The sequence below is a fragment of the Anabrus simplex genome, chromosome X (genome assembly GCF_040414725.1).
Source record: "Anabrus simplex isolate iqAnaSimp1 chromosome X, ASM4041472v1, whole genome shotgun sequence".
NCBI lineage: Eukaryota > Metazoa > Arthropoda > Insecta > Orthoptera > Tettigoniidae > Anabrus > Anabrus simplex.
The window spans coordinates 222,022,818-222,040,272 of record NC_090279.1 but is presented as its reverse complement, the minus strand read 5'-3'; the positions used below and the strand labels follow the sequence as shown (position 1 = coordinate 222,040,272).

Below are 17,455 nucleotides of genomic sequence, written 5' to 3'. Positions count from 1 at the left end.
ACAACCCCAGCATTCACCTGATGTTAAATTGGGAAACCATGGAAAACCATCTTCAGAGCTGCGGACAGTGGGGTTCGAACCCAAGCTGATAGCTATGTGACCCAAACTGTGCAACCCCTGCTATATTCCTAACATTCTTGATGGGCCTTTTCAGATGCTGAACATAGGATATAATCACATGTATCGGAAATAATTTCCACAACAAAAGGCAAGTATTCGAGTTCATCATCTCAAATTTAGTGAACATACTGTTCCACTCCGTCTGTTTCTCCCCATAGGAGCATTTGGTCTGCTGTCCAATTAATTAAATTTACGTATTTTTGTGTCAGTGTGTTCCAGATTTTAAATTGCATTCCATGCAAGACTGTAGGCATCATATCTATACTGATTTATGTTGGTATCTGTAAGGTTCCTACATACGTTTATATTGTGGAATGTCAAATGAGTAAGTGAAAAATTTAAGGTTGTGGATAGACTTGGCTGATAGACTTTATGATTTTGCCCATTATTATGAACAAGAGTGGTGATAGAGTACTTCCTTGTTGGACACCTCTCTTTGTCTCAAACCATTTTGATCTTCCATTCCCTATTTGAACTCAGCCGTAGCAATTCTGGTATAGCATCTTCACTCTGTCAGTCAGGTACTTTGGTACCTTGGGTCTTCAAGACATTTGCAGATCTTGTGTTGAGGGACACTGTCATAGGTCTTTTCTAGTCCAAAAATGTAACTGCAAGATTTTATCCATGTTCCCAGTATTTGTCTGTGAACATTCTTACGACAAAAATGAGACCCACAATACTTCCATCTTTCCTGGATCTGTGTTGTTCTTCCACAAGCAAAGGTTCCACTGTCTTCCTTTCTTTTCCAGTAGCTTCAGGGTCCGTGACAACAACTCCTACAGTTTCCACATTTCCGTCTGTTGCGCTTTTTAAACAGTGGGATGATGATTCCTTTTCTCCAATCTTCTGGGATTTTATTTTCTTCCCAGATCACTGAGAGCACTCTGTATATACCTGAAGCTTGAGGACATTTACTTCAAGCCATGTTAATGGGGGATGGTTTTTCTGGATTTCATCTATTCTACAATTGGTGTTGTCTCAGCTGGAGTACCTCTTCATTTCCTCTGTTCTTATCAAACTACCAGCGCAAGGATGTTTCCATATTCACTTTTTTAACGTTCTACTACTTTATACAGTAACTTTCTCTACCCTGGTAGCAAAGTCATCTGTTTTCTAATTAGATTAGTCATTTTACAGCCAACTTCTTACGCTCGCTCTATCATCCATTTTTTGTTTTACTTCATCTAATTTTCTTTTCAGGATATTTCTTTCTTTTACTGCTGTCTTCACCCCGGCGTTCCACCAAGGACTTTTCCTGTCTATTGGTTTTGCACATTTTTTCCCCAGAGATTTCCTCAGCTTACTTTATAAGAGTTTCTTTGAACAAGGTCCACTCTTCTTCCTCTAATCTCTGTTTTGGGTAATTTTGTTGTTATCCTGAGTCCTTCAACAACCAGGTCGTGATGCAATTAGCTTTGGGGATACGGACTATCTAACACACCGAGCAGCTTTGTATCTTGTTATTTTATGCCGTATTTTGTACGCTAAAGTTGTTTCGCATGCAGAAATCCTCCTTCAGAGTTTCTGTTCTCAAAGCCACGAGGTCTGATGATGTTATTATTTATAAGTTTCATATTCCGTATTGATTGGATTCAATGTAATAGACAAGAAAAATGTTCCACCGATCAATACATTTATTGTGAATGAATTATTGCACTAGTACCGGTTTCGACCTATCTTGGCCATCTTCAGCTAGCACACAAATTTACAGTCATAGGACAAAATTACAAAGATGTTACGTAAGAGTGTCCGGATGTCTGATAAAAAATGGAAGTAAAATATATTGCAGTATGTTGCGTTAAAAGATCTCTGATTAAAAGTGGTGATGGTTAGAATAAACTAAAACCTATTGATTGAGCATGGACATGAGTACATAAACACATTAAAATATATATGCCACATCATAAGACACTAAAAAATATAGCACATTAAACACATTAAAATATGGTATATTTTAAAAACGTCTATTAAAATTTGAGTTCATGTTGCGTTGCATTCATTCTTCAATCCTCTTGTAGTTCTTGTGTTGATTAAGTTGAATATCGAGAATGTTCTATGGCTGATATACTTTGTATTGGTATGTTATAAGAACTCTTGTCAGAACACAACAAATCTCCAAACATATCGGTACACAACCTCCACAGCAACAACAATAACAACCATATAATGTGCATAGACGAGAGAAGTGTCACCACCAACTGCTCTAAAATTAAATCCTATCTTGCTGTATATATAAATCTTACCTGACTACATCAACAGTTGAATTGCACAGTACTCAATTTTCAAATTTTACTGACAAGAGTTCTTATAACATACCAATACAAAGTATATCAGCCATAGAACATTCTCAATATTCAACTTAATCAACACAAGAACTACAAGAGGATTGAAGAATGAATGCAACGCAACATGAACTCAAATTTTAATAGACGTTTTTAAAATATACCATGTTTTAATGTGTTTAATGTGTTATATTTTTTAGTGTCTTATGATGTGGCAAATATATTTTAATGTGTTTATGTACTCATGTCCATGCTCAATCAATAGGTTTTAGTTTATTCTAACCATCACCACTTTTAATTAGAGATATTTTAACGCAACATACTGCAATATATTTTACTTCCATTTTTTATCAGACATCCGGATGCTCTTACGTAACATCTTTGTAATTTTGTCCTATGACTGTAAATTTGTGTGCTAGCTGATGATGGCCAAGATAGGTCGAAACTGGTACTAGTGCAATAATTCATTCACAATAAATGTATTGTCTGATGATGTTTTCGCAACCAACTTCGGCATTCAGATCACCCATACTTAATGAGTAATTGAGTTCGAGACTTTAAATTCTATTGACAGGTTTTTTGAAATGGATAACTGCCATACATTTGCATGTTTCGAAGTTTGCCACGAACTAATGTCTGCACATATAGACCCCACTTCATTTCAGCACATGTAAATGAGACTTTCTTTTCAGCAATTCTGTTGCAAATGCTATAAAGTACGGATTTGACAGAAACTCTCACTAAGGAATTCTCATACACGATAGGGTATTAAACCTTAATCTCACTGAGAACAAGAATATAAGTTGTCCAATAATGGATTCAGATATGTGCTCACAGCAAAATTTAATCAAGATTCACTAGAACAGCATTTTGGTATATTATGTTCATTAAGTTGTGGCAATCAGCCTTTAACTACAGATTTGCTGAATTTACAGATGTTGCAGTGTACTTATATGCCAACAAAATTTGCCCTGTCATCAGGTAGTAATTGTGAGCCCAATGGGAGTAGGATATGAATTTCATTCTAGTAGTTAAGACTGAGTAAATCACATTTTCATTCTGTAAATTTATAATACAGTCCATAGTTCTTTTTCTAGTGTTCATTTTAAGCATACTGATTATATTGCTACTGTATAAACTGTCAGTGGCCGAGGATGACCCTTACAGGGTCCCGACAACTTACATCAAATTATTAATTTGTACTGAATAGGTTGACTTTTCTTCACTTCCTATAATTGTGATTGACATGAGAACACTCCCTAAGACTGCACAGTAAGACAAGCTCTTACTGGACTGGCGTACTTAACAGTGATAGTCTTGCTAACGAGAGTCTACGAGGTTATAGAGTATGCAACACATCTAGCCTTAGGGACTATAGTAAAAATATAGTGTGCTGTGATGTCTATGTACTGGGCATCGTCCCTAAACTTGTTTTACATTATCTGAAGTGCCGTTTTTCAACTATGTAACAAGACAGATTAGAAAAGAACCGAGATCTAAGATCACAAAGTCTAAACTATCCGATAACTGACTTCTTGGATAGTAAGCATGCAATAATTGTCTAACGCTCATTTAGCGAAGGAACAAATAAACCAGGGAAGAGATCACACTTTCTCTTCTACTTGCTATAGTGTTATTCTTCCCAATCTCACCCATACTTTCAATTACTGTCTCAAGAATGGCACACGGTTGGTATACACTCTTGTAAACCTACCACAGTCTAGCTTCAAGAGGGGCTCCTTGCCCTCAATACTAATCCTGATGACCTCCAACGCAATAGTGACTGACAAGAAGTCTCCTCCTCAACCCTACAAAACTGAAACAATTTTAACTGGTTCTCAAAAATAATTAAATACCATGTACAAAAATTATACTATTATTTTGGTGACATCGTAATTTGGTTCAGTGAAGAACTTAAACTCTTAACTGGTCTGCACATGTAGAAAGATGTACCCACTGGAATGACATATGGATATTTTGCCACAAGATGTAAATTTAAGATATTACCAATATTTGACTATCACGACATAATCCTCATTGACAAGACTCGTGAACAAAGCACGGACTTTAACAAGGGTTGAAAATCTGGTTTTCAATTTCCTTTTAACGTGAGTTGCGATGCTCACGTAACCCCAAGCACATACATTTCCAACTGAAACCCAACTGGCGACAGAAGTTTCATATACTTACATTGATACATCGAACTCTGAATGGAAATCTCCCTGAATACATTCTTCAAAATGACATTTCTTTTCTTGTCCACATTCCATAATATGGCACTTCCTTGGTTATTCGTGTCTGTTGTGAATAATTTAGTAGGAGAGGTGGTCATATACAATTTCCAATCATTAGGTTGCGTGCTTAAAGCCTGGATTCAATTCGAAACCTCTCCGCAATGTTCAATAGACAAGTATAATTAATAGAGCTTAGAACATAACGTCTAGGAAGAATTTATAATAGAGAGATAAATATAATCCACCAAATTTTCATAGCAACGGATATTCCAGAAAACATATTAATAGAATGATAAATAAAATGAAAAATGAACCAAAAACAACTTTAATTAAAGAGCAAAAGGAGAAAAAGAAATCTGCAGTTCTAACTTTTCAAAATAAGCACTCTTATCGCCTGGCTAAAATTTTCAGGAAAAAGAACATCAAAGTTGCATACAAAATGGATAATGAAACTAATAAGATCATTTTAATTTCAGATAAGATAGAGAATAAATGTATATTTAATAAATCAGGAATTTACAAATTGACATGCCAAACATGTAAACAACGAAGTTTGGCTATAAGGTACAAAGAACATGTTAATGCAGTCAAACATAAAAGATACTCGGCGATGGGAGAGCATATGGTTGAAAAGAATCATAAATTTACAGACATTTCTAATGACATGGAAGTAATACATTCGGCCAAAAAGGGAAAATTAATTACTGTTTTGGAAAGTTTTAGAAATTTATCTTGCACAAAAAAAAATTTTGAATCAAGTTTAAATGAGGGAAGTACAGAAGATAACCCACTGTATAGACTAGCATGTTAAAACTTGAAGATCTTAAATTTATATAAGTATTCTCATTCAGTTCAACAAAATTTGTGCATTGATCATTTTCATAATATTTCATTAGTTTTCTTTATTTACTGATATGGTGAAATAGGACACAATACTTTTTTAAATTGTTAAAACAAAAGATAGTGTTATATTGTTTTATTCTTTGAACTGACATCACTGACGAGGGGAATGGATGACTTCCCAAAACATGTATGGTAAAATAAAGTTTACTAAAAACTCTTGAAAACTGGTATACGATGCCTCCCCGTGTCTGGATATTGCACAAAGGTTGCTCCGTAGCTGGTCAAATATGCAGACATTCTGTTTCTCCAGCACACCTCTGAATATTACATACATTATTATACTTTTCAATAATCCCCAATAAGACATAAAACCTCTTTGAAGAACAGTATGGATTCAGAAAGGGGAGATCAACAGCCAATTAATTAATGGAAAAGCACTAGGAACATAGTCAAGACTTTGGATGTCAAGAAAGCATTTGATGCTGTGAACAGAGAGAAGGTGTGATACACACAGTAAAGTCAGAACACTTGGCTGAGATGCGATGCATGGATGATAACAGATTACCGAAACAAATGTACGATCTAAAACTTGGAGACAAAAGACGAAGAGGGCAACTGTTGGCAGGCCAGAAGATGGTTTTCCTTCCTACTCCTAGCCCTTTCCTCTCCCATCGTTGCCGTGACACCTGTCTGTGTTGGTGCGATGTAAAACAAATTGCAAAAAAATAAATAATAATTTGCTTACACCAGGTAAGGCTCAAGGGCCTTTGTGGAACAGATGTTGTGTAAGTTCACGAGCTTGCCTTTGATTTCCTCTCTGATATTTTCTCTAGTTTATTCTCTTTTAGGGAAAACTGATGTCGCCAAGACAGGAGTATCTTCGCACTTGTTTTAGCGGCCATTTACTCTTCTATACTGTGCGCTAATACTTACTAGTTCCTGGGACATCTCAAGACACTAAAAGTATGTAAATCAGAAGTGCACATTTTTACACATTTCTGCATAAGCAATTTTTCTGTATTGTGTTGACACGTACTTTACAGACGTGTGAACTCAATGGTAATGTTATCTAACATGTGTTCAGACGTGGTGTCGTAGCCTTGAAGAATACTGTTTACATGATACATTGTCTGCCTGCTTACCATCATGATTAATTGCTATAGAAAACTTTTCCCACACACCACTGTTGAAGCTTCTTTAAACTGTATTCGTGACAAAAGTTTATCCTTCATCACATCTTTAGTTTCCAGTTCCATGCTGACTAAGAGCTGGTATTATAATGAAGGTTTAAACTGAAGATTGAGTTAAACTGTAACTACCGAGCTCGATAGATGCAGTCACTTAAGTGCGGCCAGTATCCAGTAATCAGGAGATAGTGGGTTCGAGCCCCACTGTGGGCAGCCCTGAAGATGGTTTTCCGTGGTTTCCCATTTTCACACCAGGCAAATGCTGGGGCTGTACCTTAATTAAGGCCACGGCCACTTCCTTCCCATTCCTAGGCCTTTTCTATCCAATCGTTGCCACAAGACTTATCTGTGTTGGTGTGACGTAAAGCAAATGGCAAAAAAAACTGTAACTAGAGTTTAAACAGATGTTGAGTCTTATAATGACCGGTCTAAGTTAAACTGAGGTGAAGAAGGAAATATACGATCTTGGTAGCAGTGACTTGCGAGAAAAGATGACTATCGATAATATTTTGTTTACTTCTTGTAGGGAAAATGGCAGATAAAAACAATAAACATTGTCCTAATTTTACTTGTAAGGAAATAGAATTGCTTGTGCCATTTGTACAGAAATAGTGGCAAGAAAAAGAATTGGCCTGGGAGAAACTTGCTGAAGAATTGAATTCTAATAGTGGTGGCTACAATATTGTTGATATTCAGATTTGCGTCAGCTACTCCTTCCTGTTTCTGTATTGCTCTGCAGAATCTCCTCCAGGGGACTGTCAATGCCACCAATCACTCTGGGAAACTCAGCAATTCTGTAAAACTGATTGTTACTTACTGACATATCATTTTCCTCTGTTGGTAATTTTATTTGCTGTGGAGCAAGAGAAGCATCCATCACATGCAATATAGTCCGTGAAACAGTGGCCTTATGAATTCCTCCCAAATCTCCCATTGTAATAAACATACTACTGGAGGCTTAAAACTGCAATGCTATTAGTAGCTAACTGAGGGGTTCTACAGCATGATTTCTGAAATAGAAGGAAGTTACTTTATTTCCTAAAATTTACACTTTTGACATTGAAACCGTTCAAAAATTCATTTCTACATTCTTACCTTTTCATTGCATGCTTTATTCTAGCACCAATTTGCTGTAATAGCCTAAACCTACTTAAAAACTCTGTTTCATTCCATATATGAAAGTGATGTGCCCTTGCTCGAAAAACTTGTGGTGCCCGTGGTCGTTTAATCCTTCGAACCACTTCTTCATCATCGCTTAGTATTTCTTCAAACACCTCAAAAATATCTTCGAGATCCATTTGTTCTTCCACGTTGTACTGGCGGGGAGAAAAGTCTTGCCAACTAGCCAACAAACTGATCCCTTGCTCACGCTCAAGCGAAACACGACAATGCAAGGGCTCTATATGTTTTCTCACGAGAGTTTAATCCTGATGTAAACAAGGCATGTCCACGCCTCAGCCAAAGAAAGAGTTGTGATTCACTGAGAGTGTAGTATCGACCTCTGCCCCATCAACGTCTCGTGTTCGGACATACAGCGCTGCGCATATGACCTAAAATAGACGAGGAACAGTTTTTGAGCTGTGTGAAACGAAACGGAGGGATTTGAAGGGAGATCTATTGCTGAAGATTCGGGCCTACGTTCATTTCTGAATATTAAAGAAAGCTATCGTAGGCTAGAGCACAAAATTACACATGTAGGAAGGTTTATCTTAGGACAGCTGTTTGAAATGTCCACCCGGTAGACTGTAACCTAATATAATACTAACATTCGAGTTGAAATGTATATCTCTTATCTTGTAGAGTTCCTATCCTGATATAGCATATAGCATGATTGGACATGTCAGACGGAACTGTTAATAATTCTGTAACAACATCTATCGAAAAGAAACAACTCAAAAAGACAAGAAAGACAGGCATTTGCGGTCTTAACAAAGTAAGAAGTCTATGCATACCGTACTGTATATGCTTACCTTTCTTAGTCATCCTACAGGGGCTCAATTCCTTCCCTATCACACGATGTATCCCCTCCATTCTCATTACTGTCACTGTTTGAAGAGTCGCTGCTAGTCTGGCCGTGATCAGTGATGATAAATCTCTCGATAACTTCTTCTATTAGGCTGTCTAGCACCCACATCTGGTCTTTTTCTTTAGCTGCATTTCTAATGCAGTGCTTCCACTTATCTGCTGTCACATTTTCGAGGTCTGTGCAAAGTAGAGCTCGTATGTCTTGTAGGTCGAAGATCGTGTTGTTTATCGCAACGTAACCCTTCACTTGACTCCATATCTGTTCAATGGGATTGAGAGTGCAATGGTAGGGTGGAAATCGTAGAACACAGCGGCCCGCTTTCTGTGTTTTTTCGTCGCAAATGTATTTGTCGTACTGGTCTCGCACTGGCCTCACCCGTTCAATGAATTCTGCTTTGACCGTATCAGGCTTGTATTCTATTTGGTGACTCCCGACCCAAGCAACGATCTGGTCTTTCCGCATTGCCACTGTAGGAATTCATTCCACTTTCACAGAATGGTAAGATGCATTGTCCATTACAATCAAGCTCTCCCGGGTTCGAGTTTCAGTAGGATAGACGAAAACCACGATAAAAAGACGTCACTTGTCATTTCTTCATGATACTCTCGTGTCGTTTCAGATTTAAACACGAGAGCTCCAATTTCCACAAAACCAGAGTCACTACCTACATGAACAATGATAAGCTTTTTGCCTTTCCCAGTCGGCAGCTTCAGGCCAGTTGAAAGTCCAGAAACAAAGGCCTGTTTCTTGGATTTAACAGTGGAATCAACCCATGCTTTTGAAGTTACGTGTCCTTCGTTAAGCCACGTTTCATCCAAGTAATAAATTTTGCGACCTTCTGCACGATATTTCACGCAAATATGTCTGTCTCCACAATACAATTTCCTCCCTATCCATTCACACAGGTTTAACAAACTGGAATCCTATGTCCTTTAAAAGTCTGTACCATGTAGTTAAACTGAAGGTTGGTAAAGTTTTATCTGTATTCACACTGTCTAATACTTTGCTTAAAGTAAGTGGTTCATTCCGAAAAAAGAAGTCATGAATTTTCCTTCTAATACCACTTTTGACTATATCGTTGTACTTCTCGACTTTTTGAGGTCGTTTACGTTCCTTTCCCGGCGTTGTTAATTTCCCTGTCTTTCTAAACTGTGTTCGCCTGTTATGAACCGAACTAGCCGACTCACCACACAACTCTGCGCTTAGTTTCTCTACCTCTTTTACGGCTAAACCTGGATTCTGTTCACTTATTTTATTAAAAACATTCACAACGCACTGCCTATGGTCACTTCTGAGCGGTTTTCCTCTTGTGTGCTTCACTACACGCGATGGTCCTACGTCTTGCTCCATTTCTCTCACTATGAATACTGACACTGACAGCTGCTGCAAGATGCAACATCTTATCTCTACGCTGTACAGCTTGGGACTTTCCCTCACTATGAGAAGTCTATCTGTATTACACCATGCCTTGTGCCTTCATATCTCGTTATTTAATCACTGTTTTAATTAAAAAACCACATATATATATACATATATACACACACCATTATATATGACAACCATATTTTAATCTGATTAAGTACTCTTTCAGACTCACTAAATGTAATAAACTAAAATTAAATTAAATTAATGTGACGTACTACTTTTCTTCGAGCTCGCATACAGTCGAGTGAGTGCGACGGTTGCTTCTCCAATCAACTACGTCTATGTCCACGTGCAAAGCCAAGGTGCTCTGCCTATTTGTTTACATCAGGATTAAACTCTCGTGAAAAATCATATAGTCAACACTAGTGGGTTTTGTTCATATTTTTCAAGGCTATACCCACGTTAGATTTTCGTCTCCATCTTTTATGGTTTTAGTCAAGTTAAATATGTAACGATTTACCACCGATATTATTTACCCTTTTCCTGATGTCGACAAGTAAACATATGAAGATAAAGGCTTGTCGTCTAGTCAACTTCCAACTTGGCTTGTTGTATATCTTCAACAGCATCCTAAAAAACCCACAGGGAAAATAATCATGCACTTCGCCACATCTTAGCCCCGCAGTGAGCTTCAGGTTAGCCATGGCTGATGAAAATCCATAGAAATTAAATTCATGATCTCCTCACATCTAAATCAGTTATTTAAATACACTCCAGTGACATCAGTTACAAGAAAGGAGGATCTTGAAAAAGTGCTTGTAATTTATTATGACCATGCACAATAAAGGTTATCGTGAAAGAAGCTCAATGTTAGAGAGTACCTTGGCCTCCAGCCGGTCGGTGTCGTGCTTTAAGTGGCCTCTCTCTTCCTCCAACTTCTCGACTTTGGCTCGTAACATCTCCAGCTCCTCCTGAAATAGATAAACAGCTTCATCAGGAGGGTGCATGTGTTCCCATCTCCATACATGACTGTATGAAGCTGGGACTGTTAGGCTACTGAACTAATGAAACAGAGCAACTTTGTTAATAAATGCCCAGTTTCGAGGCAATTAACAATATACTTGCCGTCTTGAGGCGCAGTTCTTCCTCGGTGCGGTGCACGTTCAACAGCGGGGTCACCCTAACCAGCAGTCTCCACCACGGCCAATCTCGGACGGACATGAACTTGCGAACGTTGCGCTGGATGCAACGGACGGCAAGATCTTGGATCTGCGCACAAACAACATGGCATTTAATGCGCGCGTTAGGGACGTACTAGGATTTAGAAACGCGTACGTACTGAAACGTACCTTCAGCTTGGCCAGTCGTCGTCGAGCGAGGTAGCCGCGACATTGCGCCTGCAGTCTCACCACGTGGTCCGTGAGCCGCTCGTCGCGTTGGGCTTCCAACTGGGCCAGCACTCCTGACCTGAAGAATATCTGAAAACAAGAGAAAAAAGCACTCCTATAGATATCTCGAGTGCATACAAACATAGATATGTTTTGGGGCTTATAGCAATATGCAGACCTAGTATGAAACTCTCTGAAACACTTGACATGGACTTTGACACGACTGTCCTCAATGCTGTCAAAAAGTATTCTGGGAAGTCTCAATGGCAGTCTGCAGTCATTTATAAAAAAATACAAACATTAAAATGACAGCTTCTGAAAAAACTGTGTGGTTTAGATCATCACATCCTCAACTAATTTAGGATTGACTTCAAAAGTGTACAGAATCTGGAATTAAGTTATGTGTTTCTATAAATGAAGTGTTGAGGTCCAGGGCTCAGAAAAACTTCTACTATGTTGACATGTTTACATTTGAGAAATGCTTTCAAACTACACTCAAACTTTTATTCGTGTTTAATTAAAAACTAAATTTGATTTTTATATGTTGTAATATTTCATCATAAATCACTTGTTCTACCTCAGCATCCCGTCTGACCTGTACCTTCCTACACACACTTCTCAATCTTCCTTCATTAAAAAGCCATCAGAGAGCCCACAACTGAATAAGTAAGATGTGTACACTTGAAATGAGAGCCGGTGCTCATAACATCAAGTAAAAAGACGTGTACCTCCAACTCAGTCCTGAACCGCGAGTCAGAAACTTGTCGGCCAGTGCTGGCCCGCACCACGCCTATCCCTCCACTGGACGGCTCATCTCCATCAGAGTTCCGTCTCGTGCGTCTCTCTGATGGCTCCTTGGTCTGCTCTGTGGGAGTCCGACACTGCCGCTTGCTGCTCGTCCAGTAGCCTCCGGCGTGGTACAAGTGTATGGTATCCGCACATTTTAGGCTTCGGAACAAAGTCGGCTCTTTGCGAGCCTCAAACTTGGCAATATTTTCGGACACTTTGGATTTACCAAGGATAGTGTTTAGATTAACAAACTGTTCCTTCTCGTCCGTGACCACCTTAGCTACAACGGCTTTAAACACATCTTCTGTAGACTTCTTCTCGTCCTCGGAGCTGTGAACACTACATTCCTCTTCCAGAGCTTCATACTTCTTTATCAGCTCTTCCCACGCCTGTCTTCTGGATGCCTCGTCCTCGCTGCTCCCGCTCACTAACTTTTCTTCATCGGAACTCGCAAGGCAGTCTACGCCAGTTAGACCAGTTGGAGGGACGAGTTTACGAGGAATCCTGCTGGGACGAGCACGTTCCCCATTCCTGGGAGGTACAGCCGGGGGAGACACTGAAGGATTCACATTGGTGAAATGCTTGGTTACCAGAGATGATGGGAGCGGTGGGACCGGTGGAGGGTCCGTCTCCTCTGCCAATCCTTGTTTGATGTTGATGTTAACAGCTATGTTAGAAGACTGCTTGCTCTCCAATTTACTCCACACTGAACTCTTACCATTGAAGTATCTGGTTCGCGGTGGCAGAGGGGGTTGGCAACCATTGGTTTCGCCAGTGCTATAATTAACAGCAATGATGGTGGAGGAAAGCGGCACATCTTCAGACTGCGTGATCACCTGAACGGTATCGTGAGTCCCGATGGACGAATGCGGCGAAGAATCGTAGTCAACGGCAATGACGGTAGATAAGTTATCTGAGGAAATCTGCGGCAGTGGAGGCACTTTTGGAGCAAGAGACAGGTTCCTGCAGTCCAACACACCTTCACTGGACAAGGAGCGCTTCAGGTTGCGGACGGGAGCCACTTTCCGAGCACCAGCAGCCTTCTTCTGCAGGACACCCTCGCTGGACGACGATCTCCTAAGTTCAGTTTTTTTCACTGGAGAACTAGTGCCATTCTTGAGTTCTGCTCCCACCACACGTGGAAGGTTGGATGGCTGTCTGTGAGCTGCAGGTTTGATGGCAGGCCTCTTGGAGGCTGGTGATGCTGATGGCATGGTGACATGACTACTGAGCCAGTGAGGCCAGCCAGGCTACTCCAGTCCAGGTCAGCAGTGGGGGAACTGGCCCACAATGCCGCTAGCGGGGCTGCATACTAAGCAGGAGCAACAGCCTTGAACACATCCACTCGCGGCAGGTGGCTGTTCCCCAGTCGAACCCGGCAAAAGACAGAAGAATAAGAGCGTGCCCTTTAACTTATCATACACGATGACTGAGTGCGAACATGTCGCTATCGCTCACGTCCGTCACAGAGAACGAGGTCGCTCTAGCTTTCCCCAACCTTGACCGTGCGTACACACTGCTTCCTCGACCCCCCGGCGGGCTTCTCTTAACAATGGACGATATTTCTATCCGATTACTTTTATGAAACAATAATGTTGTTATTGGCTTTACGTCCCACAGTTTTCGGAGACGCCGAGTGCCAGTAAATCTAGCGACACGAGGCTGCTGTATCTGAGTAGCTTCAAGTACCACCGGACTGAGCCACGTCAGAAGGCCGGCGCCTCAGCAGTGTGAGCCAGACATGTATCCTTCATTCATGGCTAAAAGTTCAATGTATCCCCACGAAAAGATCCCTAAATGAGATTTAAAAGAGATGAGTACGTGGCTAATTAGCAAGGCATTGTTTTAAATACACATCGTAAATAAGACGTGATTGTGAAATTAGATACATTTGTATAAGACAAGAGTTTGTCTCTGTATCTGATACCCTATGTGTATATGAAAGTTTCACAAAACGCTAGATTTTAGCCTCAATATCGAATTAATAAATAAGGATGAACAATTTTCGATGTTAATTGTGGAACCGGGCTGGGTGGCTCAGACGGTTGAGGCGGTGGTCTTCTGGCCCCATCTTGGCAGGTTCAATCCTGGCTCAGTCCGGTAGTATTTGAAGGTGCTCAAATACGTCAGCCTCGTATCGGTAGATTTACTGGCACGTAAAAGAACTCCTGCGGGACAAAATTCCGGCACCTCGGCGTCTCCGAAAACCGTAAAAGTAGTTAGTGGGACGTAAAGCAAATAACATTAGTATTATTATTATGTTAATTGTGGAGTTCAGACATTGCAAAGTATCAAAATTTCAATGGGATGGATGTGCGTGCATGGCGTGAAGGCTGCTCGCAGTTTGAGAACCACGTATGAAGCGGGGGCGGAAGATAATTCCTATTTTTTGGAATGTTTTTTTTAAACCGGAAGCTCGACTGTGACGTTCCATTTTACTTTACCAGATGGCCGTACGGGTCCCGACACTAAGTAATGAGCAAGGCGACACAAATTAAACTGTTGTTTTCTCTTTCATTTCCGAATTAGGGGTTCTAAGCTATTCAAACAAATCTTAAGTAAAACAAGTTTGGCCATGTCTATATGATGAGCTGGTTCAAGTTTTCACTAACACAATGTTGTCTCTAGATTGCACGCGAAATTCAACTGAAAACCTCTTCGCAGTTCCAGAGGAACAGGTCGGCCACACATGTTCGAGGCTGAGTGCGACGCAGTACGCCTTGGTCACGTCAGGGCGGCAGTGGTTTATCGTTGAAAGGGACGGTACTTAAAGGGTTTCTCCTCCGCCCCAAAGTCAGTCAGGAGAGGGCGGTTCTCTGTCGCCGATGACGTCTTGTTAGTGTTGGGCCTGTAATGCAAAATCCAAGTTTTCAGCCATGGCGCGCCACTTGGCATTGGAAAAACATACAACATTTTTGACCTTTACTCTAAGCGGCTGGTCTAACAAAAAGAAAACAGTTCAAATAAATTTGCCACAGTTTGAGACGAAATTCAGCTCAGTAGCATATTTTTATGAAATAGTTGCTCAAGTTTTGTTACAAATGTCCTCAACTAAGGTGTTTGGAGCAAATATTGTACGGATGAGTTTTAAAGGTGCGTAAATTTGCTGTACATAGAGTTGTTTGATTAAAGGCTATAAAAAAATCCACACGTGCACAATTTTCGACATTCACTGTTGGATATCACGAAGCAATAAGAACATGCTGGACGTTGTAGATCTTAAGGATCACTAATCGTGCTGCATCCACAGTTAGGGGCAAACGTATCAGACAGGATGGTGCTTCTGAGCTTACCTGCCTTGGACTGTTTATTCTTCCCGTGACCGAAGAGTGTTAGATGAACCAACTGCCTGTTTTACTGCTCCATGACCATGCAGAAACCGTCAATAAAACGTACCTTATTGCATTCATTACAAACAGATTATTGAGAAATTTGTGGACATGTGGCTTCAATAAATAGGAGCCGTCACATCCATGAACCATACTGTGAGATAACTCTCAGCTGCCAAACAACTTCTTCATCCAGCACTACAAAATTATATTTTCCTTCCACAGCATCTGTGATTGGAGTAAATTCTGAAAATAAAGACGTTTCAGTCCCTAACCAGTGACAAAGGAAAAGGTCTTCATCGGACTGTTTGCTTACACAAATTCTCTGGAAGAGTCTTGGTGGGTCCACAGATGTTTTGTTTCCCAGTATTAACACTATTGTTAACTGAAGCAAGTTTGATCACTTTATCTTAACGTTTTTGAAATTGCACAGATTCCTTCCAAAGCAAGTTCGTAAGACAAGTGGCAATTAACATCCGCTACAGCACAACCTTCACTGTCTCGAGCAATGCGAGAAGGGTGCATACAGGTTCCTCCCCACTAAAACTGCCCGGTGGGAGAGAGGGAGGTTCAATATAACCTGTTATTGGAATAAATGATTTTTATTGTGCATATTTTCATAAAAACATCAGCAACAATACAGAAAGAATATATAAACAATACCGTACAATAGTAAAACAACTCCTATTGTCCATGTCCATCTGAATCGCGGGCAAAAATATAATTTACTTGAAGTCCTCGCTCTCGTGAAGTTCTTGGAGACACTATTCACTTAAGGAGTATACAAACTGAAGGTTCCACTAATAAAGCAACAAATCGAACCTCGTCTCGCCGTCAGTCTCAGCCGACTGGAATAACTTTCTAATGTTGATCATTCTTGTTATAACAACAGTTCAAATAAAAAGATTTAAAATTTACAGTTTTCGTGGGGAAGGGGTACTTTACTTACTTACCCTCTCCTCCACCGGATACTAGTAGTTAAGCCCTATGATTAGGGTTACCAACCGTCCGGCTTTTGCCGGACATGTCCTGCTTTTCAATCATTTTGGTTATGTCCGGCCGGCATTTCTAATTTATCGACTTTGTCCGGCATTTTTCGTTACAAGATTGCTCACCTAGGTTTTAGGCTGAAGACAGCATGTTATTGTATCGTACATCAACTCCATGTGCTCATCGCGCTACTTCCGAGGGTGGAAATAAGTAATACTAATATTTGATATATTGAACTCGAAGTCCAGGCATCGATCAACCAATCAACGCACTTCATTTCCACGTTTATGTTGAGAGAAACCGGAAGTGTCGAGAGCTGCAGTTTACAAGTGCCTGCAATATGATTTGCAGCTATCGTGTTTGGCTATCTGGTTGTCGCCGTAAATTATAGTGCGAGTATGCAGTGAAATATTAATCTCATTGCATCCTATTACGTACCGGTATGTCATCTTTGCAACCCGAAAGGAGCGAATCTAAAAAAAGACAGTGTAAATTTTCGGATAAACTAAAACATAAGTATCCTTGCTTTACTCACGGACGCAGTGAAAGTGAAGCGAAATGTGCAGTGTGTGATAGTTATGTTAATGTCGGATACAAAGGTGTTGGTGACTTGGAAAGACGTTAACAATGAAAAACACAAAAAGACGGTGAGAACTAGGTCAATATCATGTTCAATGTTATCATTTGTCACTCTCAAATATTCACCAGATGATAAAAAAGTTCAAGCCGCAGAAGCTACAATGTCATTTCATACTGTTTTCCATCACCAGTCGTACAAATCAATGGACTGCACAGCTAAATTGAATAAGAGTATGTTCTTAGGTTCTGAAGTAGCACAGAAACTGACCTGTGCAATAATAAATAATGTTATTGCTCCCCACTCGACAGATATTATAATTGAA

The 17,455-nt window shown here is 40.0% G+C and overlaps 1 protein-coding gene across 7 annotated transcripts in view; it reads right to left on the bottom strand.

Annotated features, from left to right (window-relative positions):
- Mhcl (Myosin heavy chain-like) overlaps positions 1-17,455 on the bottom strand; it is a 399,178-nt gene that overhangs the window by 117,410 nt on the left and 264,313 nt on the right. For 6 of the 7 annotated variants that reach the window (XR_010861825.2, XM_067159638.2, XM_067159641.2 and 3 more), the window contains 3 exons: positions 11,407-11,535; positions 11,183-11,326; positions 10,939-11,028 (listed from right to left, as the gene is read on the bottom strand). Coding sequence is in view for 6 of the 7 variants with exons in the window: in XM_067159638.2 (XP_067015739.2) it covers positions 10,939-11,028; positions 11,183-11,326; positions 11,407-11,535 (363 nt within the window). In the remaining variant the exon portion in view is untranslated. Of the gene's footprint in view, positions 1-10,938; positions 11,029-11,182; positions 11,327-11,406; positions 11,536-12,173; positions 13,464-17,455 lie in introns of those variants that run through there. The other variant, XM_067159643.2, reaches the window with a different exon arrangement.